This window comes from Anomaloglossus baeobatrachus, chromosome 3, assembly GCF_048569485.1.
Source record: "Anomaloglossus baeobatrachus isolate aAnoBae1 chromosome 3, aAnoBae1.hap1, whole genome shotgun sequence".
NCBI lineage: Eukaryota > Metazoa > Chordata > Amphibia > Anura > Aromobatidae > Anomaloglossus > Anomaloglossus baeobatrachus.
This window is the reverse complement of record NC_134355.1, coordinates 308,296,842-308,323,100: the sequence shown is the minus strand read 5'-3', so window position 1 is coordinate 308,323,100 and position 26,259 is coordinate 308,296,842. Positions and strand designations below refer to the sequence as shown.

The 26,259-nt window shown below is 48.7% G+C and overlaps 1 protein-coding gene and 1 long non-coding RNA gene across 2 annotated transcripts in view; one reads left to right on the top strand and one right to left on the bottom strand.

The window, feature by feature from the left end:
- MAN1A1 (mannosidase alpha class 1A member 1) overlaps positions 1-7,049 on the bottom strand; it is a 306,505-nt gene extending 299,456 nt beyond the window's left edge. Inside the window, exon 1 of the mRNA XM_075340007.1 lies at positions 6,173-7,049. Within this exon, the coding sequence (XP_075196122.1) occupies positions 6,173-6,736 (564 nt within the window). The 5' untranslated portion in view covers positions 6,737-7,049. The remainder of the gene's footprint in view (positions 1-6,172) is intronic.
- LOC142296404 (uncharacterized) overlaps positions 6,692-26,259 on the top strand; it is a 114,920-nt gene continuing 95,352 nt past the window's right edge. Inside the window, exon 1 of the long non-coding RNA XR_012751632.1 lies at positions 6,692-6,778. This is a non-coding gene — a long non-coding RNA (uncharacterized LOC142296404). The remainder of the gene's footprint in view (positions 6,779-26,259) is intronic.

The following is a 26,259-nucleotide window of genomic DNA, read 5'->3' as shown; positions in this document are numbered from 1 at the left end:
AAAGGAGAAACAAAATACGATAGATAACAAGAATAGATGGTAGAAAAAATAGATAGCAAGGACAGAACGAACAGATAGAAACAAAAAAGCTTTATAGAGAGATAGCTAGCTTGGACAGCTATTTATTTATATTTTTTTTTTAACTTTTTTCGGGCGGGGTGGGGGGGGATAAAAAAAAAAAAAATAAATAAAATAAATACGTGGGTCCCCCCCACCCCCCATTTTTTATATCCAGCACAGGAACAGCAGCAGCAGCTGCAGGCTGCAACCCTCAGCTGTCTGCTGTACCTTATCTGGTTATGAAAAATAAGAGGTGATCCCAAGTTTTGTTTTTTTATTTGATTTATAAACAAAAAAACGTTCCCCCCCATGTTTCTAAGACCAGCCAAGGTACAGCAGACAACAGGGGGCTGATATTACCAGGGTAGGAAGGGCCATTGTTATTTGGTCGTTTCCAGCTTAACAATGGAAGCCCACAGCCGCCCCAGAAGTAACGCATACATAAGATGTGCCAATTCTGGCGCCGGAACCAGCTCTTCCCGATTGCCCTGGTGGCAATCGGGGGCAATACAAAGTTAAAGCAGCCCATAACTGCCACCAAGTCCTAGATTAGTGATGTTAATTGTCTATGATACCCAACCCCCATTACTAATCTGTACATAAAAAAAGTAAAACACCCTAAAAATTCTTTTTTATTTGGAATTAAATACAAAATGCCCCCTTTCACCACTTTTCTAACCTCCAAACACCTCTCTGAGGTGCCACAGTGAATCAGCTCTGCTACATCCCTGTCCTGTTACAGTGCACATCATAGAACATGACTACCAGCTGTGAGTGTAGACAGCGCCGCATGATCAGAATGAACTGGCAGAACTGCATGTGTTGTGACAGTAGCGTCACGGGTTCACCACTGTGAGGTTCAGCCTGTGACCGATGTGAGCCACGTGATCAGCAGTGACGTCACTCAGGTGAGTCCTCTACCTGTGGCTCACTTCAGTCACACCCTGATTTGCGGTTACAGTGACGGCATCGCTGATCGCGCACCTAACTTCAGTCACGTGGGTGATTTCTTGTCACAGGTAGAGGACTCCAGCTGTGGCTAACCTGAGTGACATCACCGCTGATAGCGTGACTCACTACATTTGCTGTGTGGAACTCACAGCGTGCAGTCTTATTCTATGACGCTCGCTGTAAGCGTCAGATGTAGCAGTGCTGGAAGACCTCGTGTGGAGTACGTCAGACCTGGAGGGGTGTTTGGTGTGTTAATAAAGTGGTGAAAGAGGGTGGCTTTTTTTACTTTTATTTCAAATAACGGATTTTTTTGGCTGTTTATGTTTAATAGATTAGTGATAGGGGTGTCTCAGATGCCTGCCATGACTAATCTAGGACTTAGGCTATGTGCGCACGTTGCGTACGGTGAGTGCAGAAATTTCTGCAGCGATTTAAAGAGCACATGTGCGCTTTAAAATTGTTGCAGAAAGAGTCCGTAATGAAAAAAAAAAAATAGCCGATTCCATGCGCTCTGAGTGCAGCCCCTCCCATAGACAGAGCGGGGACTGCATGCAGAGCGCAGGAAAGAAGTGACATGTCACTTCTTAGAACGCGCGCTTCGGACAGCAGCCGGAGCGCTGCGCTCTAAGACGCCACGTGCGCACGGCTCCTGCATAATCTTCATAGATTATGCAGGGGACACAGGACGCATGCAGTTACGCTGCGCTGCATAGTGCATGTAATTACGCAACGTACGCACATAGCCTTAGTGGCAGCTATGGGCTGCCATTAACTCTTTATTAGCTCGACTACCACCACACCAGTATAAATCGGGATGAGCCAGGTAAAGTCCCGGGACTGTCGCATCCAATGAATGCAGCAATTCCAGGAAGCTGCTGGCTGATATTTTTAGGCTGGGGGGCTCTGAATAACGTGGGTCTCCCAAGCCTGAGAATACTAACCCTCAGCTGTGAGGCTTTATCTTGGATCGGTATCAAAATTGGGGGGGACCGCACACTGTTTTTAATTATTTATTGTACTGTGCAATATAGACCAGCCCACCAGCAGCTGTGATTGGTTGTTGTCAGACAGCTGTCACTCAGCATGGGGGCATGTCTGACTGCAACCAACCACCGACAGAGGAGTAGTGAATATGTATGAGCGTAATGAGCGGGTGCAGCGAATATGAGGCTAATGAGCGGGTAGGGAAGAATGAGAGGCCGCTGGAGCAGTGTGACAACCGCGTCGCTCCGGTGAGTGTGAGAGACAGACACACGGACACCACCATTCCAAAATCAATCCGCCATTGATTTTGTCAGTTGTGTAACTTTTCATAGCTTGTTACTTTGGCGTAAGAGCTCTGATGAATTGTGTGTTACTCTAATGTCTTCTCCTGTTTATAATGGTAACTATAATGGTACAAAGTCCTGCAGAATATGGTAGCGCCATAGAAAACGTTTCTTTACAAAAAAAAAAGCGCAAAAAAGGAGTCTACTGCCTTAGTACTCCTACTGATTCTAATGCCTCATTCTTCCTCAAATCACTTATGTGGTACACGGACTCCTAATTGGTAGAGATGACAGAGTCAGACCTGAACAGCTTGAAGATCGTACCAAACACTGGGTGTATGGAGCGCAAAGCTGAACATGGTCTTTTAGAAAGTCTGTGGCACAGTTCGGGTACCAAACACCTGACCGAGCATCGCTGTGCTAGAGAACGCTCGCTGCTCGGCCCAGTGAGAGCCACTTGCAGTCTCTGAATGGCTCTCACTGGGGGCATAAAACAACTTTGTTATATATTTATTATATATTATATTATATATATAAATAAAAAAAATAACTCAATAACCAGCCCCTGGAAATGCTCTGTTTATGGCTGGCTGTATGTGGGTGGAAAGCCGCACTGCCCACTAATAGGCTTCCATCAGGCTCGTTACTTGAGCCCATTAGCTCAGGTCCCATTCGAATATATGGAGTTCGGGAACAAGTTCAGGTCAAGTCTGTGACCAAAAACAAAACTTTTACACTAAGGTCCGGCCCAACACCCATGGGTTCACTCATCTCTACTAATTGGCAGTAAAACTTTGCTCCGTTCTCTAGTTGGTCCCAGCCCAATAGCCAGTAATAGTCCGGTAACAATCTCACTCGTTTAAATGATGATGGCCATTGGAGAACAGGAAATGTAATTGTGTTTGTAATAACCCGCTGGCTGTCACAGACGGAGGGCATACTTTTCTGTCCCTAGGACCATGAAGGCAGTGGGCCCCCGGGGGGGAGGGAAATCACCCTGAGGCATGCCGGCAAATGGCACTATGGCTTTCTATGCCCACACGGTTCACATTTGTGGTCCCTTTTCCATAGACAAACATGGAATGACATTCCTCCTAAACAGATCTGTATAGAATCTTCCAATGATTCCGGTTTTGTTTTTCCACAATGCCAGTGCAGCAACATCTCATACTGGACATTTGGCTGCAGCAGCCAGTCACTGGCCATGATAGCCACCTTATCTGTGCACTGCCCTTTGACCTGCTGGAGGACCATGACATTGGATAATGATGAATATTTTTAAAGATCACTATTACACTAATGTTATTACCCGTATTTAGTTCAGTTGCAACTTTTTTTTTTTCGGCAGGTGGAATCAGAAACCATTTAGGAGTCTGTCCTAATCACCCTTTCCATCAGTGATCCAAGACAAAACGTTACAAGTTGCAATCGTTTTTATAGCCTTAATCTAAAACTTTTTCCCCTCCTGAAAAGGCTGCAATAAATAACACAAATGGTCCTTAAGGCAAAGGAACGATGTGTAGTAGATTTCTTGAGGGAGAAAAAAAAAAAAAAAAAAAGTCACTCACTTTTACCTAGTAATAGACCCTAAATCAATGGCAGCAAGTAAATCTGAGGTGGATTATAATGGGAAGACATAAATCAAGAGGAAGAATCCGCTGTCTGAAGCCTCCGTCTCTATGTGTAAGGTACAAGCACTAATGTATCCATTATACTTTATATTAGCGCCTCTATGGGACGGCCAGGACGACAACCTACACACTGAGCTCATTCCACAATTACAAGAAATAAACAGCAGCTACTGAAAACTAAAGCACAAAAGACAACAGTGATGGGAAAATACACAGCTCCAAGGTGCGTCCAAAGACTCCAATTTCATCCTGACAACTTGGCATTGCAGACTGTAGACTGCCTGGAGAAGACACCATGCTGCCAATTATATACCCGGATCATATATTAGCTCACCAGGGACGGACAAATTACCATACGTCTTGGCCGCTTTGGCCACTACACACCAGATTTTACTTTGTTAGTAGGCAGGCAAGAGAATACAACTGCAATAAATCAATGACATTGACTGCCTGGCTCCTGAGGTCTGGTCAGCCTTATTACGAAAGAAATACAAGTCAGGCTCTCACAAGGGAAAAGTGAAGACACAGCAGCTCTTCAAGGAACCTTTGCACCTCGGCAATGATTACAATATGATCAGAGATAGCGACTGGTAAACACATGTCCTCTCTCTACCCCGGTGCCATCTCCAGGTCCTATGGGGGAAGTGGACCCTAGTAAGGTATCGTATGCCCTGTGTGAGGGCACCGACCATGGCATGAAGCGTGATGCCTCCACCACCTCAGTTGTAACAACCCTGACAGATGCCAGCTAGCCATACACCAGCTATGCTGAAAACTGGCACTGCGCCTTGTTACCCACATGCCCAATGTAATTTAGGTCTAAGGATCAGCAGCACCCAGCAATACAGGAGCGGATGGCCCATCTGCCAAGGCACTAATCTGATAGACACCATGCTGTGACATGTGTGACCTATAATCCCTGCATGCCCACAGGCTGCCCTCCATGCCCCTGTGATATTCCAATACTGCTGAATATCCCTCCAAGCCCTGGTGGTATTCTGATACTACTGAGATCCCTCCATGCCCAGGGCACTGTCTGCCCTCCTTGCCCTGGTGGTATTTTGATATTGATGGTGTAGCTACTATGCCCAGGCTGCCCATAATGCCCTGGTGGCATTCCGATACTGCTGTATATCCCTCCATGCCCAGGATACAGGCTGCCCACAATGCCCTGGTGGCATTCCGATACTGCTGTATATCCCTCCATGCCCAGGATACAGGCTGCCCTCCATGCCCTGGTGGCATTCCGATACTGCTGTATATCCCTCCATGCCCAGGATACAGGCTGCCCTCCATGCCCTGGTGGCATTCAGATACTGCTGTATATCCCTCCATGCCCAGGATACAGGCTGCCCTCCATGCCCAGGTGATATTCAGATACTGCTGTATATCCCTCCATGCCCTAGTGGCATTCAGATACTGCTGTATATCCCTCCATGCCCAGGGTACAGGCTGCCCTCCATGCCCTAGTGGCATTCCGATACTGCTGTACACCCCTCCATGCCCTGGTGGCACACCGATACTGCTGTACACCCCTCCATGCCCTGGTGGCACACCGATACTGCTGTACACCCCTCCATGCCCTGGTGGCACACCGATACTGCTGTACACCCCTCCATGCCCTGGTGGCACACCGATACTGCTGTACACCCCTCCATGCCCTGGTGGCACACCGATACTGCTGTACACCCCTCCATGCCCTGGTGGCACACCGATACTGCTGTACACCCCTCCATGCCCTGGTGGCACACCGATACTGCTGTACACCCCTCCATGCCCTGGTGGCACACCGATACTGCTGTACACCCCTCCATGCCCTGGTGGCACACCGATACTGCTGTACACCCCTCCATGCCCTGGTGGCACACAGATACTGCTGTACACCCCTCCATGCCCTGGTGGCACACCGATACTGCTGTACACCCCTCCATGCCCTGGTGGCACACCGATACTGCTGTACACCCCTCCATGCCCTGGTGGCACACCGATACTGCTGTACACCCCTGCATGCCCTGGTGGCACACCGATACTGCTGTACACCCCTCCATGCCCTGGTGGCACACCGATACTGCTGTACACCCCTCCATGCCCTGGTGGCACACCGATACTGCTGTACACCCCTCCATGCCCTGGTGGCACACCGATACTGCTGTACACCCCTCCATGCCCTGGTGGCACACCGATACTGCTGTACACCCCTCCATGCCCTGGTGATAGCCCACACTGTCACCTGTTACACCGGCACCTCTGCCCACCGCTCACCTCCTTGATCTTGTCCCGCTTCTGCTGGCTGTCGGGATCGCCAGGCTCCTTGCCCACCACTCCGATGGGCTCCTTGAAGGGCCGGGGGGTCAGCCTCCCCGCAGCAGTGCCCCTGCCCTGTGCCCGCAGCCTGTCCTTGTCGCTCTGGATGTCCCCCTTGATCAGCTCGGGCGGCCGGTTCAGCGTGTCCTTGGCTTCCCGCAGCGCCCGCTCATGTTCCTCCCGGATCCGGGCAAGCCGCCCCCCGTCCTCCTCATCCTGCAGTCCGGGACCCAGCGGGCTGCGCTGTGCGGGAGGCTGCTGGAAGAACACACCACTCAGGAGCTTGGGGGAGTCGGGAAGGAAGAATATGGCCCCGAAACACAGGGTGATAAAGCCGCTGAACACCAGCAGGAGCACGAACTTCTCAGTCAGCCGGAATCCGGAGAGCTTCCTCCCCGCGGGGCCCAGCCAGCTCAGCCCGGACACCCCGCCTCCAGGGGCCAAACCGCCCGACCCGCCCCCAGCCGCGCTCCCCGACCCCAGCGGGGACACACTGAAGGGGAGCAGACTGCCGACCGGCATGACCGCAGTGCCGGCTACGTGTGCGCACTGCCCGCTCCTCAGGTGAGAGCACCAAGTCCACCGCTCACAGCGCAGCCCACAGCAGCGTGCTCTCCGCTCCGTCCGGAGTCTTGTTGCCACTTCCCGGGCTGTTTGTCAGAGTTTATCGGAGGGGAGGAGCGAGGGAAGCGCGGGAGGGGGGAGCCCGCTGTGTGGGAATCCCTGCTTCTCGTGAATGTGGAGGCTGGGCCGCTCACTCCCCCAGCCCCGGGGCGGGGAGCACTAGCCAGGTGACCGCACACTGTGTACACACACATCCAGTCATTCCGCTGCCTCTACCCGGCACTGACGGAGCCCCAGGGCAGCAGTAAGGAAAAGAGACTGGCCCCGCCCTCCCGCAAAGGCCACGCCCACGCCTGCCGCCTATTGGCTGCATATGAAAGCAAAGCAATGTATAACAGGAGGCTGTGTGACAATGTGGCAGTGGTTGTGAGAAGCTGAGCGGCACGCTCCGATATGTGCAGGACGCTCCGATATGTGCAGGGCGCTCCGATATGTGCAGGGCGCTCCGATATGTGCAGGACGCTCCGATATGTGCAGGACGCTCCGATATGTGCAGGGCGCTCCGATATGTGCAGGGCGCTCCGATATGTGCAGGACGCTCCGATATGTGCAGGACGCTCCGATATGTGCAGGACGCTCCGATATGTGCAGGACGCTCTGATATGTGCAGGGCGCTCCGATATGTGCAGGACGCTCTGATATGTGCAGGGCGCTCTATGTTTAAGACTCTCCGTTATGTATGGACGCTCCGTTATGTGCAGGACGCTCCGTTATGTACAAGACGCTCACATGCAGAACCCTCACAGAGGCGCCGCCTCCGGGATTCATGCGGCTCCTGGCACTTGTAGCTCGTGTCGGTGCGAGCCAATGTGCGGCTGCGTATCGCACTTAAGTGGAGTTTGTACTCATAGAGAAGTGTGTACTGGGAGCGTCTGCTATACACCTGCGACCTCACCCCCTAGTGTACTGTATATCCGCGCCTTCACCCCCTAGTGTACTGTATATCCGCGCCCTCACCCCCTAGTGTACTGTATATCCGCGCCTTCACCCCCTAGTGTACTGTATATCCGCGCCTTCACCCCCTAGTGTACTGTATATCCGCGCCCTCACCCCCTAGTGTATTGTATACCCGCGCCCTCACCCCCTAGTGTACTGTATATCCGCGCCCTCACCCCCTAGTGTACTGTATATCCGTGCCCTCACCCCCTAGTGTATTGTATACCCGCGCCCTCACCCCCTAGTGTACTGTATATCCGCGCCTTCACCCCTAGTGTACTGTATATCCGCGCCTTCACCCCTAGTGTACTGTATATCCGCGCCCTCACCCCCTAGTGTACTGTATATCCGCGCCTTCACCCCCTAGTGTACTGTATATCCGCGCCCTCACCCCCTAGTGTACTGTATATCCGCGCCCTCATCCCCTAGTGTACTGTATATCCGCGCCTTCATCCCTAGTGTACTGTATATCCGCGCCCTCACCCCCTAGTGTACTGTATATCCGCTCCCTCACCCCCTAGTGTATTGTATACCCGCGCCCTCACCCCCTAGTGTACTGTATATCCGCGCCCTCACCCCCTAGTGTACTGTATATCCGCGCCCTCACCCCCTAGTGTACTGTATATCCGCGCCTTCATCCCTAGTGTACTGTATATCCGCGCCCTCACCCCCTAGTGTACTGTATATCCGCGCCCTCACCCCCTAGTGTATTGTATACCCGCGCCCTCACCCCCTAGTGTACTGTATATCTGCGCCCTCACCCCCTAGTGTACTGTATATCCGCGCCTTCACCCCTAGTGTACAGTATACCCGCGCCTTCATCCCTAGTGTACTTTATACCCGCGCCCTCACCCCTAGTGTACTGTATACCTGCGCCCTCATCCCTAGTGTACTGTATACCCGCGCCCTCACCCCCTAGTGTACTGTATATCTGCGCCCTCACCCCCTAGTGTACTGTATACCCGCGCCTTCATCCCTAGTGTACTTTATATCCGCGCCCTCACCCCCTAGTGTATTGTATACCCGCGCCCTCACCCCTAGAGTACTGTATACCCGCGCCTTCACCCCTAGTGTACAGTATACCCGTGCCTTCACCCCTAGTGTACTTTATACCCGTGCCCTCACCCCTAGTGTACTCTATATCCGTGCCCTCACACCTAGTGTACTGTATACCTGCACCCTCATCCCTAGTGTACTGTATACTCGCGCCCTCACCCCTAGAGAACTGTATACCCGCGCCTTCACCCCTGGTGTACAGTATACCCGCGCCTTCATCCCTAGTGTACTTTATACCCGCGCCCTCATCCCTAGTGTACTGTATACCCGCGCCCTCACCCCCTAGTGTACTGTATATCTGCGCCCTCACCCCCTAGTGTACTGTATACCCGCGCCTTCATCCCTAGTGTACTTTATACCCGCGCCCTCACCCCCTAGTGTATTGTATACCCGCGCCCTCACCCCTAGAGTACTGTATACCCGCGCCTTCACCCCTAGTGTACAGTATACCCGTGCCTTCACCCCTAGTGTACTTTATACCCGTGCCCTCACCCCTAGTGTACTCTATATCCGTGCCCTCACACCTAGTGTACTGTATACCTGCACCCTCATCCCTAGTGTACTGTATACTCGCGCCCTCACCCCTAGAGAACTGTATACCCGCGCCTTCACCCCTAGTGTACTGTATATCCGCGCCCTCACCCCCTAGTGTACTGTATATCCGCGCCTTCACCCCCTAGTGTACTGTATATCCGCGCCTTCATCCCTAGTGTACTGTATATCCGCGCCCTCACCCCCTAGTGTACTGTATATCCGCGCCTTCATCCCTAGTGTACTGTATATCCGCGCCCTCACCCCCTAGTGTACTGTATATCCGCGCCCTCACCCCCTAGTGTACTGTATATCCGCGCCCTCCCCCCCTAGTGTACTGTATATCTGCGCCTTCATCCCTAGTGTACTGTATATCCGCGCCCTCACCCCCTAGTGTACTGTATATCCGCGCCCTCACCCCCTAGTGTATTGTATACCCGCGCCCTCACCCCCTAGTGTACTGTATATCTGCGCCCTCACCCCCTAGTGTACTGTATATCCGCGCCTTCACCCCTGGTGTACAGTATACCCGCGCCTTCATCCCTAGTGTACTTTATACCCGCGCCCTCACCCCTAGTGTACTGTATACCTGCGCCCTCATCCCTAGTGTACTGTATACCCGCGCCCTCACCCCCTAGTGTACTGTATATCCGCGCCCTCACCCCCTAGTGTATTGTATACCCGCGCCCTCACCCCCTAGTGTACTGTATATCTGCGCCCTCACCCCCTAGTGTACTGTATACCCGCGCCTTCATCCCTAGTGTACTTTATACCCGCGCCCTCACCCCCTAGTGTATTGTATACCCGCGCCCTCACCTCTAGAGTACTGTATACCCGCGCCTTCACCCCTAGTGTACAGTATACCCGTGCCTTCACCCCTAGTGTACTTTATACCCGTGCCCTCACCCCTAGTGTACTCTATATCCGTGCCCTCACACCTAGTGTACTGTATACCTGCACCCTCATCCCTAGTGTACTGTATACTCGCGCCCTCACCCCTAGAGAACTGTATACCCGCGCCTTCATCCCTAGTGTACTGTATACCCGCGCCCTCACCCCTAGAGTACTGTATACCCGCGCCCTCACCCCTAGAGTACTGTATACCCACGCCTTCACCCCTAGTGTTCTGTATACCCGCGCCCTCACCCCTAGAGTACTGTATACCCGCGCCCTCACCCCCTAGTGTACTGTATACCCTCACCCCTAGAGTACTGTATACCCGCGCCCTCACCCCCTAGTGTATTGTATACCCGCGCCCTCACCCCTAGAGTACTGTATACCCGCGCCCTCACCCCCTAGTGTACTGTATACCCGCGCCCTCACCCCCTAGTGTACTGTATACCCGCGCCCTCACCCCTAGTGTACTGTATACTCGCGCCCTCACCCCTAGTGTACTGTATACCCCAGCGCTCATCCCTAATGTACTGTATACCTGCGCCTTCACCCCTAGTGTTCCGTATACCTGCGCCTTCACCCCTAGTGTACTGTATACCCGCGCCCTCACCCCTAGAGTACTGTATACCTACACCCTCACCAATAGTGCACTGTGTACCTGCACCCTCACTCTTAGTGCACTGTATACCTGCACCCTTATCCCTAGTGCACTGTATACCTGCGCCCTCACTCCTAGTGCACTGTATACCTGCACCCTCATCCCTACTGTACTGTATACCTGCGCCTTCACCCCTAGATTACTGTATACCTACACCCTCACCCCTAGTGCACTGTATGCCTGCACCCTCACCAATAGTGCACTGTATACTTGCACTTTCACCCCTAGTATACTGTTTACCAGCGCCCTCACCCTTAGTGTACTGTATACCTACATCCTTACCGCTAGTGTACTGTATACCTACATCCTTACCGCTAGTGTACTGTATACCTGCGCCCTCACCCCTTCATTTGAAATATATTCCTGCACGGCAATAGTTAACAGACAGTCAGACGTCAGCAGCGGATGTCGACGAGCATGTTGCCGGCGTATGAGGTCATTGCTATGCGCCGGCATGTTCACGCCGTAGAGATCAAATTGGAAGAGGGCGCTGCTGCACCATGGCCAGTTAAGAAAAAACTTCTTTTTTCATTTGCTTGTACTGAAAAGCCTCAATAAGGGGAAAAGATATATATACAGTATATACAGAAGTTTACATACACTGTCTAAAAAGACACACATGCATGTTGTTCTCACTATCTGACATGAAATCAGAACAAACATATCCCGTTTTAGGTCAATTAGGATTACCAACATTATTTATAATATCCAAATGCCAGAATAATGAGAGAGAATGTTTTAAGGCATTTTTATTACTTTTTGGCAAGTCAAAAGTTTACATACAATAAGAGTACTATGCCTATGCTTAAACTATGTGGGACAGCCCATATGATGATGTCATGTCTTTGGAAGCTTCTGATAGGTTTATTGGCAACATGTGAATTAATTAGAGAAACACCTGTCGATGTATTTTAATGCACACCTGAAACACACTGGGGTTTTTTGTAGCATCATGGGAACGTTAAAAGAAATCAGCCAAGATCTCAGGAAGAGAATTTTGGACTTGCACAAGTCTACTTCATCCTTGGATGCAATTTCCAAATACCTGAAGGTGCCGCATTCATCTGTTCAAACAATTTCATGCAAGTATGAACAAGATGGCAGTGTCTAGCCATCATACCGCTCAGGAAAGAGACGGGTTCTGTGTACCAGAGATGAATTTGCTTTTGTCAGACATGTGCATATCAACCCAAGAACAAACGAAAAAGACCTTGTGAAGATGCTGGAGGAAGCTGGTGAGATTATGTCATTATCCACAGTATAACGAATACTGTAACAACGTGGGCTGAAAGGCCACTCTACCAGGAAGAAGAAATTACTCCAAAAGAAACATAAAAAGCCAGATTCATGTTTGAAAATGCACACAGGAACAAAGGTACTAATTTTTGCAGACATGTTATGTGGTCTGATGAAACTAAAATCAAATTGTTTGGCCACAATAACCATCGTTACATTGGGAGGAAAAATGGAGAAGCTTTTGTTTTTGCAGGAGGGACTGAAGCACTTCACAAAATAGATGGCATCATGAGAAAAGTAGATTACGTGGCAATCCTGAAGCAACATCTAAAGACACCAGCCAAGAACTTAAAGCTTGGGTGGAAATGGGTTTTCCAAATGGACAATGAGCCGAAGCATACTGCCAAACCGGTTACAAAGTGGCTTAAGGATAACAAAGTGAATGTTTTGGAGTGGCCATTAGAAAGCCCTGATCTCAATCCTATTGAAATGTTTTAGGCAAAGCTGAAAAGGCAGGTGCAAGAAAGGTGACCTACAAACATGGCTCAGTGACACCAGTTCTGTCAGGAGGAATGGGACCAAATTTCTACCAACTATTGTGAGAAACTTGTGGAAGAATATCCAAAATGTTTGACCCAAGTCATGCAGTGTAAGGGCAATAGTACCAAATACTAATGAAATGTATATAAACTTTTGACTTTGGTGAAAGTAATAAAAATGCCTTAAAACATTGTCCATCCCTCCTTATTCTGGCATTTGGCAAATATAAATCATTTTGGTAATCATAATTGACATAACACAGGAAAGTTTAATCTGATTTTATGTCACGTAGTGACAAAAACATGCATCTGTCATTTTAGATAGCATATGTAACTTCTGATTTCAACTGTATAACATAAACACCATTGCAAAAATCTCAAACACCTAGATTTATATTCACTCTCTGACTCCCTCCTCTCTATTGCTGACATAGTTTCCTTAAATGATGCAGATGCTGCTACCACTCTATATAACACCACAATAACTACAGCTCTCGATTTGGCCGCTCCCTTCAAGCATACCAAAACCCGCAAAATCAACAGGATAGGCAACCCTGGCATACAAGCCTGACTACAGAATTAAGACAAGCCTCCGGGGTTGCTGAACGGAGGTGGAAAAGATCCCATTCTCTGAAACCTGGCTCACCCCCTCTGACACAGCCTCTCCTGCTGCACTTTCTTATGTGGTCTCCATCTGTCTCACACCCCCCGCCCCAGTAACAAGCATTGTGGAGGAGTTGGTTTGCTTCTGTCCGATCAATGCTCCAATACACCAATTCTACTGCCACCCTCTGTTACTCTCCCCTCTTTTGAGGTGCACTCCGTCCGCATCTATTCCCCCTCCAACTTCCAACTGGCTGTCATTTATTGCCCTCCAGGGCCAGCCACCGCCTTTTTTGACCATTTCGCCTCCTGGCTACTACACTTCCTTTCCACCGACATCCCCACTATCATCATGGGCGATTTCAACATACCTCTGACACTTCTCACTCATCTGTCTCTAAACGTTTAACACTCACTTCCTCCTTCAGCCTCACTCTATGGTCTTCTTCAGCTACTCACAAAGATGGCCACACGCTGGACCTCATCTTCACTCGTCTCTGATCTTTATCTAACCTCCCTAACTCACCTCTCCCTTTGTCTGACCACAACCTACTCATATTCTCTTCCCTCTCTTCTCCAAATACACAACCCCCCTTCAAAAACATTTGCACCCTCTCAGAAATATCAATCCCCTTGATTTACACTCCCTTTCTCAGTCCCTTCTGCCTCTCGCAGACTTCCTTAATTGCTTCCTTACATGACACAGATGCTGCAGCCAATTTATATAACACTTCAATCTCTGCGGCTCTTGAACTTGCCGCCCCCCTCACACATACCAAAACATGCAAAATCAACAGGCAACCTTGGCACATGAGCCAGACTAAAGAACTGAGATGGGCTTCCAGAATTGCTGAGCGCAGATGGAAGAGGTCTCATTCCACTGAGCACTTTGTTGCATACAAAGAGTCCCTCACCATTTTCAAGTCTGCACTCACTGCTGCAAAACAAATCTACTTCTCATCCTTCATATGCTCTTTATCTCACAACCCTAAACAGCTATTCAACACTTTCAATTCTCTTCTCCGTCCCTCCGCACCACCTCCCTCTCATCTCAGCTGAAGACTTTGCCTCTTTCTTCAAGCAGAAAATTGACAACATGAGACCAAGCTTTGGCCCACATTCCCCACAGCCCCTCATCATAGCTACTCAGCCCTCTTCCTCATAATCTAGCTTCTCCCCATGACAGAAGATCATCTTTCCACTCCACTCTCAAGATCACATCTAACCACCTGTGCACTTGACCTGCTCCCGTCGCACCTCATCCCCAACATCACCGCAGAACTCATCCCAGCCCTAACCCATCTCTTCAACCTATCACTATCAACTGGTGTATTTCCTTCAGGCTTTAAACATGCTTCGATCACACCCATCCTTAAAAAGCCCTCTCTTGACCCATCCTCTGTGTCTAGCTACCGCCCCATATCCCTTCTCCCCTATGCCTCAAAACTACTGAAACAGCATATCCATCTTGAACTCTCCTCATACCTCTCCTCCTACTCCCTCTTTGACCAGCTACAATCTGGCTTCCGACCGCATCACTCTTCTGAAACTGCTCTAACTAAAGTCACTAATGACCTACTAACTGCCAAAGCCAAGCTACACTACTCTGTCCTCTTCCTCCTGGACCTGTCCTCTGCCTTCGACACAGTAGACCACTCCATCCTATTACAGATTCTCTCCTCTCTGGGCATCACAGATTTGGGCCTAGCTTGGATCTCTTATTACCTAACCGACCAAACTTTCAGCGCCTTCCACTCTCACACCACCTCCTCATCTCATCCTATATCCATTGGTGTCCCCCAAGGTTCAGTTCTTGGACCCCTGCTGTTCTCCATCTACACCTTCGGTCTGGGACAGCTCAGAGTCCCACGGCTTTCAGTATCCTCTCTATGCTGATGATACTCAGATCAACCGCTCTGGACGTGACATAACTTCCTTACTAACAAAAATCCCACAATGTCTCTCTGCTATTTCATCCTTCTTCTCTGCGCTATTCCTAAAGCTTAACATGGACAAAACAGAATTCATTGTCTTTCCTCCTCCTCATTCAACTCCTCCACCAAGCCTATCCATCAAAGTTGATGGCTGCTCACTCTCTCCAGTCTCACAAGCTCGTTGCCTTGGAGTAACCCTCGACTCTGCTCTATCCTTCAAGCCGCACATCCAAGCCCTCTTCACCTCATGCTAACGACAACTCAAAAATATGTACCGGATCCGTGCCTTCCTTAACCAAGAATCAGCAAAATCATTAGTACATGCTCTCATCATCTCCCGCCTCGACTACTGCAACCTCCTGCTCTCTGGCCTCCCTTCCAACACTCTTGCACCCCTCCAATCTATCCTGAATTTTGCAGCCCACTTAATCCACCTCTCCCCTCGCTATTCCCCAGCCTCACCACTCTGCCAATCCCTTCACTGGCTTCCCATTGCCCAAAGACTCCAGTTTAAAACATTAACCATGACCTACAAAGCCATCCACAACCTGTCTCCTTCTTATATCTGTGACCTAGTCTCCCGGTACCTACTTGCACGCAACCTCAGATCCTCACAAGATCTCCTTCTCTACTCCTCTCTTATCTCCTCTTACCACAATCGCATACAAGATTTCTCCCGTGCCTCCCCCATACTCTGGAACACTCTACCCCAGCATATCAGACTCTCTCCTACCGTGAAAAGCTTCAAGAGGAACCTAAAGAACCTCTTCCGAAAAGCGTACAACCTACAATAACCCTCAGTCCAGTACACTACTGCACAACCAGTTCTGTCCTCACCTATTGTACCCTCACCCATTCCTTGTAGACTGTGAGTCCTCTCGGGCAGGGTCCTCTCTCCTCCTGTACCAATCTGTTTTGTACTGTTAATGATTGTTGTACTAGTTTTTATGTATACCCTTTTTCACTTGTAAAGCGCCATGGAATTAAGGGTGCTATAATAAATAATAATAATAATAGTATATGTTTCTTTGCACCATCACAGCTGATATATTGTATATGTGCGCCCTCACAACTGGTATACTGTATACCTGCGCCCACAGCTGTTGTACTTCATATCTGCGCCCTCACAGCTGGTATAGTGTATATCTTTGTCATCATTTCCTTTCAGTTTGCTAATGATTGTTGAAGTTCTCAGTCTCAGTAACTTCTATAAATGTGAACAGGGAAGTCCCGGGTTTGGGCTGTCATGTTTCTTGCCTGCTTGCAGCACAATATCGTCAATGCTTAAACCTTAACCCTTACATGATAGGAGCACTTCTTAGAATGCCAAGGCTTTATTTACAACCTGCTCTGAATATTGCAGAAATATTCCAAAAATAGCATATTCGCTGCTGTGGCATGACTGCTATAGGGCCCGTTAGCAGGGAGGATTGGGTAGTCATTATTATTATTATTATTATTTTATCAATGACTACTTTTGTGGAGATATATTATGTGCTGGGGCTATACTGTGTGTGTGTGTGTGTGTGTGTGTGTGTGTGTTGCATTATATTGTTGGAGGCCATTATGCTACATGGAGTGCTGTGGGGGCCATTATTCTGTGTGGAAGATTGTATGAGAATGATGAAGACAACTGGATATGCACACCTTCAATAATTTTATTATACAAAAAATTATACAAAAAAACATGAAACACCACACAATATAAAAACAATTAAAACAGATATGTATGGATCATATCAGGCAAAAACCGTGGAACTCAATAATATAATAAAGCACAATGTTTCAGTGTCGAAAAATTCCCAGAACAAACAGTGGTAGGACTCTCACAAAATCATAAATATGCCAATATATGATGTTCACCAGCATAGGATGCATAACATATACCACAGACCCTGTAAAGGCCTGACAGCCCAAATAGGAATGCTAGTCACTTAATACAGTGCCATGCGAAAGTATTCGGCCCCCTTGAAATTTTCAACCTTTTCCCACATTTCAGGCTTCAAACATAAAGATAAAGATTTTAATGTTATGGTGAAGAATCAATAACAAGTGGGACACAATTGTGAAGTTGAACGAAATGTATTACTTATTTTAAACTTTTATAAAATATAAATAACTACAAATTGGGGTGTGCAATATTATTTGTCCCCTTTAAGTTAATACTTTGTAGCACCACCTTTTGCTGCGATTACAGCTGCAAGTCGCTTGGAGTATGTGTATCCATTTTGCACATTGAGAGACTGAAATTCTTGCCCATTCTTCCTTTGCAAATAGCTCGAGCTGAGTGAGGTTGGATGGAGAGCGTTTGTGAAGCTCTTTCCACAGATTCTCAATTAGATTCAGGTCTGGACTTTGACTTGGCCATTCTAACACCCGGATACGTTTATTTGTGAACCATTGTAGATTTTGCTTTATGTTTGGGATCATTGTCTTGTTGGAAGACAAATCTCCATCCCAGTCTCAGGTCTTTTGCAGACTCCAACAGGTTTTCTTCAAGAATAGTCCTGTATTTGGCTCCATCCATCTTCCCATCAATTTTAACCATCTTCCCTGTCCCTGTTGAAGAAAAGCAGGCCCAAACCATGATGCTGCCACCACCATGTTTGACAGTGGGGAGGGTGTGTTCAGGGTGATGAGCCGTGTTGCTGGTACGCCAAACATATCGTTTGGCATTATGCCCAAATAGTTTGATTTTGGTTTTATCTGACCAGAGCACCTTCTTCCACATGTTTGGTGTGTCTCCCAGGTGGCTTGTGGCAAACTTTAAACAACACTTTTTATGGATATTTTTGAGAAATGGCTGTCTCCTTGCCACTCTTCCATAAAGGCCAGATTTGTGCAGTGTACGACTGATTGTTGTCCTATGGACAGACTCTCCCACCTCCGCTCTAGATCTCTGCAGTTCATCCAGAGTGATCATGGGCCTCTTGGCTGCATCTCTGATCAGTCTTCTCCTTGGTTGAGATGAAAGTTTGGATAGACGGCCGGGTCTTGGTAGATTTGGTGGTATGATACTCCTTCCATTTCAATATGACCGCTTGCACAGTGCTCCTTGGGATGTTTAAAGTTTTGGAAATCTTTTTGTAACCAAATCCGGCTTTAAACTTCTCCACAACAGTATAATGGACCTGCCTGTTGTGTTACTTGGTCTTCATGATGCTATCTGCTCTTTAAACAGAACACTGAGACTATCACAGAGCAGGTGCATTTATACGGAGACTTGATTACACACAGGTGGCTTATATTTATCATCATCAGTCATTTAGGACAACATTGGATCATTCAGAGATCCTCAATGAACTTCTGGAGTGAGTTTGCTGCACTGAAAGTAAAGGGGCCGAATAATACTGCACACCCCAATTTATAGTTATTTATTTTTTAAAAAGTTTAGAATAAGCAATAAATTTCGTTCAACTTCACAATTGTGTGCCACTTGTTGTTGATTCTTCATCATAACATTAAAACTTTTATCTTTATGTTTGAAGCCTGAAATGTGGAAAAAGGTTGAAAAATTTAAGGGAGCCAAATACTTTCGCAAGGCACTGTATTAGGCTAAGACGAAAAATGTGTACAGTAGTGCAAGGTTAAGGCACATAGTGAATAAATACGCATCTCGGTACATGCATAAATATGCATTAAAATTTATAAACAACCTGTATGATAATCATGATGTTGAAATAAAGTGCCCAGTGCCTATGAATGCTTGTTGACGATAGCGATTACAAGTTCTATGATGAATGATAAGTAGACATGAGGGTATGAGCAGCCCAGGAAGTTTCACTCATATCGTGGGCAAGATAGAAACTCATACGCCCGTGCCACATGCATATCGCTGTGCTGGTCACAGCTTCGTCAGGAGAATATCTGTGAAGATTGTATGGAGGCAGTTATGCTGTGTGGAGGATTGAGTTTGTATGGAGGTCTGTGGGGCCATTAGAGTTTGTGCAAGACTGTGGGGGCCATTATACTATGTGGAGAACTCTTGGGGCCATTATACTTTTGTAGAGTACTGGCTTTGAGCCATTATACTGTTTGGAGAGCTATGGGCACCATTATACTGAGTGGAGGACTCCGGTGACCATTATACTGAGTGGGGGGCATTAAACTGCATGAAGGACTGTGGGGACCATTATACTGTAGGGAACTGTAGGGGCGATCATACTGTGTTGTTGGGCCTGTGGGGTCCATCATACAGTGTTATTGGGACTGAGGTGGCTATCACTCATGGGTGTGTCACGAGTGACAGACACTCCTGTTGTGCCAGCTATAGAAGGTCAGAGCGTTTGGCCGCGCAAACTGCTCCCTGAGCTTCTATTATTTCTGCTTGATTTTCATCCCTTTCCCTTTAGGACCCTGAGGAGTTCCTTAGTCTTTCAGCTGCTTTTCATTAGCACTTTCCTTGGTGGCTTTAAATACTTTTACTTCCTATTATTCAGTGCTAGGGATAGCTCTCATACCTTTAACAAGTCTGCAATGCAAGCAGTTGGCTTGCATATATCTGGAGATTCTTTGTGGTTGTTGCACTTTCTCTCCCTGAGTCATCTGGAGATAAGTTGTTTGTTCACTTTCCCCCTGTTTGTTATCCCTGTATATTCTTTAGTGCTTACTGGACTTTACTAAGCTCTCATCCCATCCGCTCCCTACTTAGGGCTGGGGTCACAGGTAGCCAGCTCGGCACATAGGTGCAGAATCTATCTAGGGTGGTGAGGGAGGCCAGAGTCAAGTGGTAGGCTTGGTCAGGGGTCACCATCTTCCCCTTTCCTAGACACAGGGCTTCCCTTCCTTTCCCTTTCGCCATTTGCTTGGCACTTCCCCATACCTAGCATGACATTATCATCAATCTTACAAAAAAAACTGACGCATGTTTTTTTTCCTTTGGTTGTTGTGGGTTTTGTTTTTATCCATGGATCTCGTCACTGTTCTTGCTCAGCGGCTTCAGGGTATGTCCCTGGAAATAGCAGACCTTAAAGGGAATCTGTCACCAGGTTTTTGACACCTAATCTGTGAGCAGCATAACGTAGGGCCAGAGATCCTGGTTTCAGAGATGTTTCACTTACTGGGCTGCTTAGTGTAATTTTGATAAATTGACAGTTTAATCAACAGTGGATTATCGTTAAAGAACTGCTTGGCCTGCTGCCAGGTAGTCCAGAATATTCATGAGCTCTGTATATTGCTAGATCAGCAGCAGAGGAAACATTGATTTTGTCAAAATGACTGCAAACAGCTCAGTAAGTGGCACCGCTGGAATCAGAATCTCTGTTTCTACATTATGGTGCTCTCAGATGAGGTATCAAAAACCTGGTGACAGATTCCCTTTAAGTTACCTGTTCAGCAGCATCAGCGGTTGCAGACTCCTGTTTTTGGAGATTCTGCGGGTAGGCAGGCCCACCTAGAGCCAAAGATTGCACTCCCAGACAGGTTTGCAGCAGGTAGAGACAAATACCACAAGGGAGTTAACCTTACGCAATGTACAAAACTGAGGGTGTTGCCCATAAACACAGAAGAAAGTTGACACCCCAGAGGTCTCATGACAGTGGTTGTTAATACCAAATTCTTCTAGCGGATGGAATGCCGACCGCTCATACTGTTTGTTGGACACAAAACAGCCCAAGTATTGTTCTAGATTTTGATTCATGTGGTCCGTCTGGCCATTGGACTATAGATGGAAAGCCGATGAGTGAAACAATTTGATCCCCAACCGAGAGCAGAATTTTGCTATGAACTAAGTACCCCTATCAGATACAATGTCAGAAAGGACTCCATGGAGCCTGACAATCTTGCAATCTTGTATATAAAAACCTGGGCTAATTTCTTGGCATTCGGCAGAGATGGTAAGGCAACAAAGTGGGCCATTTTAGAGAACCTGTCAACCACCACTAAAATAACCATGTTGCCAGCAGAGGAGGGCAGGTCCGTAATGAAATCCATAGAAATATTCATTCAGGGTCTGCTAGGTACACCTAGAGATAGCAAACAGCCAAACGGACGAGAATGCGATGGTTTGGATTGTGTACACACAGTACATGCAGATACATAAGAGACCACATCCTTTCTGCTCTTGGGCCACCAAAATTGATGCAATAGGAGATCTAATGTACCCTTCACCCCAGGGTGACCAGCTAGAATTGAATCGTTATTGCAGCACCCCACGGGACAGGTGGTTAACCTACTTGTTACCAGGCCATTGCAGGTCACGTCAGGCGATGTCACGGGTGGGCTTGCCCGGTTCCGTTGCCCCTAGGCATGCAGTAAATGAAGGGGAAGCAGGGTGATTGGGAGAGTTTGTCGTGATTCCACCTGTGGTACACGGTCAGATATTAGCCGCCACTGCAGAATTCCTCACCAGGGCGGGTGTTATCGCAGCCGGGATGGTGTCGCTCCCTACAGACGGAGCGGACCCCGGGTGGATGACAAAGGCAGTTCCCTGGGAGCACCGGAGCGTGGGGCGATGGTGTCACCAATCAGAGTATGAATTGGCAACTGAAGTTCCAGGTTCTTTTACTCACTGATTTCAACCTGCACCCAGGTGCTGGTCTCCACCGTTGTAGCCTCCGGTCAATTCTAAGCAAGTGAGGCGCCACCACCAGTGTTTGGAGAGAGAGAGAGTGTCCTTTTCCTAGGATGTCCCCTTCAGCAGCTCCCACTCCAAGTCCCGGGCTTAGTAAAGTCCAAGAGTTCCAGAAGTTTCTTGTCAGAACTATGGTCCCGACTCATCTGTCTTATGTGAGATGTTACACCTACTTCTACCCCCAAGTGGAAACCGCTCCCAGGTGGCTGGCTTCAGTGACCAGGAAAGTCCCATGCATCGTGAGGGCCACCCCCCTATCTACCCCGAGCCAACCCCCCCTGTGAAAAGGCTCCTAAGCTGTATGTAAAGTGTGAATGTGGAACACCGGTGATTAACCCCCTCCCCTTACCTAAGATGAATACCACACCTTAATTGAGGTGCAGTACCCTGTACAAGAGCCTCAGGGGCGCCACATTATGCTCCCTCAAAACCTTAAGGTTCAGATTCAGGGAAACAAATTACTTGTTTGCTGCAAACACAGATGGTGTCTCATCCTGAGCCTCAGCAATATCAAACTCCAGTACTGAGTGCTGGCACAACCATCCCTTTCTGCAGCATCTGGACAAGGCATCTGCCTTAAGGCCCCGTCACACTAAGCAACATCGCTAGCAACATCGCTGCTAACGAACAACTTTTGTGACGTTGCTAGCGATGTTGCTGTGTGTGACATCCAGCAACAACCTGGCCCCTGCTGTGAGGTCGTTGGTTGTTGCTGAATGTCCTGGGCCATTTTTTAGTTGTTGCTCTCCCGCTGTGAAGCACAGATCGCTGTGTGTGACAGCGAGACAGCAACAACTAAATGTGCAGGCAGCAGGAGCCGGCTTCTGCAGAGGCTGGTAACCAATGTAAACATCGGGTAACCAAGAAGCCCTGTCCTTGGTTACCCGATATTTACATTCGATACCAGCCTCCGCCGCTCTCACTGCCTGTGCTGCCGGCTCCTGCTCTGTGCACATGTAGCTAGCTGCAGGACACATCGGGTTAATTAACCTGATGTGTGCTGTAAGTAGGAGAGCAGGGAGCCAGTGCTAAGCAGTGTGCGCTGCTCCCTGCTCTGTGCACATGTGGCTGCAGCACACATCAGGTAATTAACCCCATGTGTGCTGTAAGTAGGAGAGCAGGGAGCCAGCGCTAAGCAGTGTGCGCTGCTCCCTGCTCTGTGCACATTTAGCTGCAGCATACATCAGGTAATTAACCCGATGTGTGCTGTAGCTAGGAGAGCAGGGAGCCAGCGCTCAGTGTGCGCTGCTCCCTGCTCTCTGCACGTGTAGCTCCGTGCGGTGGTAACCAAGGTAAATATCGGGTTGGTTACCGATATTTACTTTAGTTACCAAGCGCAGCATCTTCCACGCGGCGCTGGGGGCTGGTCACTGGTTGCTGGAGAGCTCACCAGCAACTCGTGTAGCGACGCTCCAGCGATCCCTGCCAGGTCAGGTTGCTGGTGGGATCGCTGGAGCGTCGCAGTGTGACAGCTCACCAGCAACCTCCTAGCAACTTACCAGCGATCCCTATCGTTGTTGGGATCGCTGGTAAGTTGCTTAGTGTGACGGTACCTTTAGGCTAGGTTCGCACACTGCGTCTTTTTGACGCTGCGTTTTTGTGCGTTTGTGGCCGCTAAAAACGCACAAAAACGCACCTGCGTCGAAAAAACGCGTAAAAAAAGCATGCGTTTTTACCACGATTTGGTGCGTTTTTGGCTGCGTTTTGCTGCGTTTTTGATCTCTGCGTTTTGCTGCGTTTTTCCAATGCATTGCATGGGGGGAAAACGCAGAAAAACGCAGGAAAGAATTGACATGTCCATTTTTTTTTCAAGCTCAAAAACGCAGCTTAAAAAAAACAGTTGTGTGCGGACAGCAAAATTGAAAACTCATAGACTTTGCTGGGGAAGCAAAGTCATGCAGTTTTGAGGCCAAAAACGCACCCGAAAAACACGCAAAAACGCCGCGAAAAATGCACTGTGCGCACATAGCCTTAGTGTTCTTGTGATCAGTGATAACAGTAACTGGGTGGATGGCCCCCTCCAGGAAGTGTCGCCATTCCTCAAATGCCCACTTGATGGCAAGTAATTCCCTGTTACCCATGTCATAATTACATTCAGCGGGCGACAACTTCCTGGAAAAGAAGGCACATGGATGAAACATATTCAATGACGGACCCTGCTATAACAACAGCCATCATCTGAGATTCGTACACTTCCACCGTAAAAGGAAGAAAGACATTGGGCTGTATAAGTACAGGAGCGTTCATGAAACACCTTTTTAAACAATCAAAAGAGTATAAAGCACTCTCAGACCAGTCAGAGAAGTCCGTCCCGTTCTTCATCATATTGGTCAGAGGTCTGGCGATGGCAGAAAAATTCCTAATTAATTTTCTGTAATACTTTGCAAAACATAAGAACCGCTGTAGCACAGTATGGTTTTCAGGACGCTCCCAATTTAGAACAGCCCGTACCTTAGGATCCATCCTGAGCCCAGATGCAGAAATGATGAACCACGAATATACACTTCTCCGCTTTGATGTGCAGCTTGTTTGCCTTAAGTAATTGCAGCACTTGTTTAATGTGTTCCTTGTCTGACCTAAGATCATGGGAATAAATGAGGATGTCATCCAGGTAAATGACAACAAACCTACCCAGTAGGTAAGCAAACACATCATTAATAAAGTGTTAAAACACAGCTGGCGCATTGGTTAGACCAAAAGGCATTACCAGATTTTCGTAGTAACCCTCCAGTGTATTGGACACCGTTTTACACTCACCCGTCCCACACACACCCTGATCAGGTTATAGGCCTCCCTGAAGTCGAGCTTAGAGAGGCATTTAGAACTGGAAATCTGGTTAAAAAGGTCCAAAATAAGATGCATGGGAAATGAATCACAAACCATAATCGGATTTAGCTCTGGGAAATCCAGATCTGGTCATAGTCCACCTTCTTTCTTTTTGACAAAAAAAAATAACCCAGCCGCCCTTCATCTTCAGCCTGAGACAGGAACCAAAAGTTCCCAGAGAGCCACAGCGCGCGAAAGAGTGCTGGGAGAAAACCGAGGGGGCGTGCCCGAATGCAGCGAAAGCGGAAAAGAAGCAGGGACGCCAGGACTCTGCCATACTGTTCCTGGACAACGCAGAGGCAAGATGGCAGAGAAGTGGGACCACAACATCGAGGGCCCGGCACCCAGCGTGGCCTGGTGGAGGAGAGTGCAGCAAGCGACCACAGCAGTGCGAGCACGCGAGAGGGAAGACCCGCGTGCGGAGCGGGTAAGCGGCGACCCAGTCCCTGATGATTTCACTGATCCGGCTGATGTGGCTGAGGGATCCGGACCGCCCCCGCTCCTAGCCAGCACCTGCTCGCCGCTGCCTCCGCCTTCCGCCCCAGCTGAACTGGAGATGCTGCCCGTTCCCTCGGCAGCGGACCCCGAGGCCCCGAGAGGAGTGATCAGTTTGAGGTCCCCGAACAAGCAGGTCCGGTTCCTGTGGATTTGGAACTGGAGGGGATAATCGAAGGAGACTCCGGATCCAGCACCCTATAGCCGCGTGGGTGCCACATTATGGAAGCAACGGCTACAGAATGAGGTTGTCGTCACGAGCTCAGATGGAGTTGGAATTCATGGAGATGGAAATGGAGTCCACTTCCGATGAGGAAGCTTCCGCTGGCGACATGGAAGTTGAAGTCATGCCTATCTGCCGTCGCTGTGGCTTACAGGGGCATTATGCAAGGATGTGCCCCGAAGGTGTGCGGCGCTAAAGGGCCGGAACCTGTATGTCTAAAGTTACCAGACTGCCACTTTTGTTAAACATCCTCAATGTTCAGATGAGGAGGCTGTCATGGGGCCAACACCAGGGTCCCCGATGGAAGGTGGTAGCCAAAAGTTTCCTGCAAGTAGGTTGCGCTACCCTTGTTGAACCTCTCCCCACTCTTTGTTCCAGGGGAGAGGCCATCGGGTCCTTGGGAGGTGCATGCTGGCAGATGGCACCAGGAGGTCCCGTTGTGGGGCAGCGCAGAAGGCAACAGCTGCCAGGTTGCTCAGGGCAAAAGTGTGGTACCGTAACATTGTTAGGTATCTTTGTTTTCCGTTTGTTATTTTCCACAGTTTGTTATTTTCCTTATAGAAAATGTTAGAAAATGAGAGAATTAATGAAAGCTAATTGCATGGGAAAGTAACCTGATTTTCTCCTAGATTATCAGCAGTTGTACTATGGTACAGGGACTTTTGTTAGGTTTTTTGCAAAGAATTCCACGTTTCATAGTTACCTAAAAATGGACCACAGTCACAGGACTGGCGTGACCAACACAAACTTGTGTCTTGTAAAAAGACTGCACCTGTTGTGCCTACCAGAGTCATCTGGCACACCCCATCTTGGTTTCCAGGGGAAGTAGGTTGTTTGGGAAGGGGGTTATTGGGATCCGGGACATTGGGACTCGACTGTCGCAGGAACGGACCGCAACGTGGAAGGTTGGTTCCCCGCT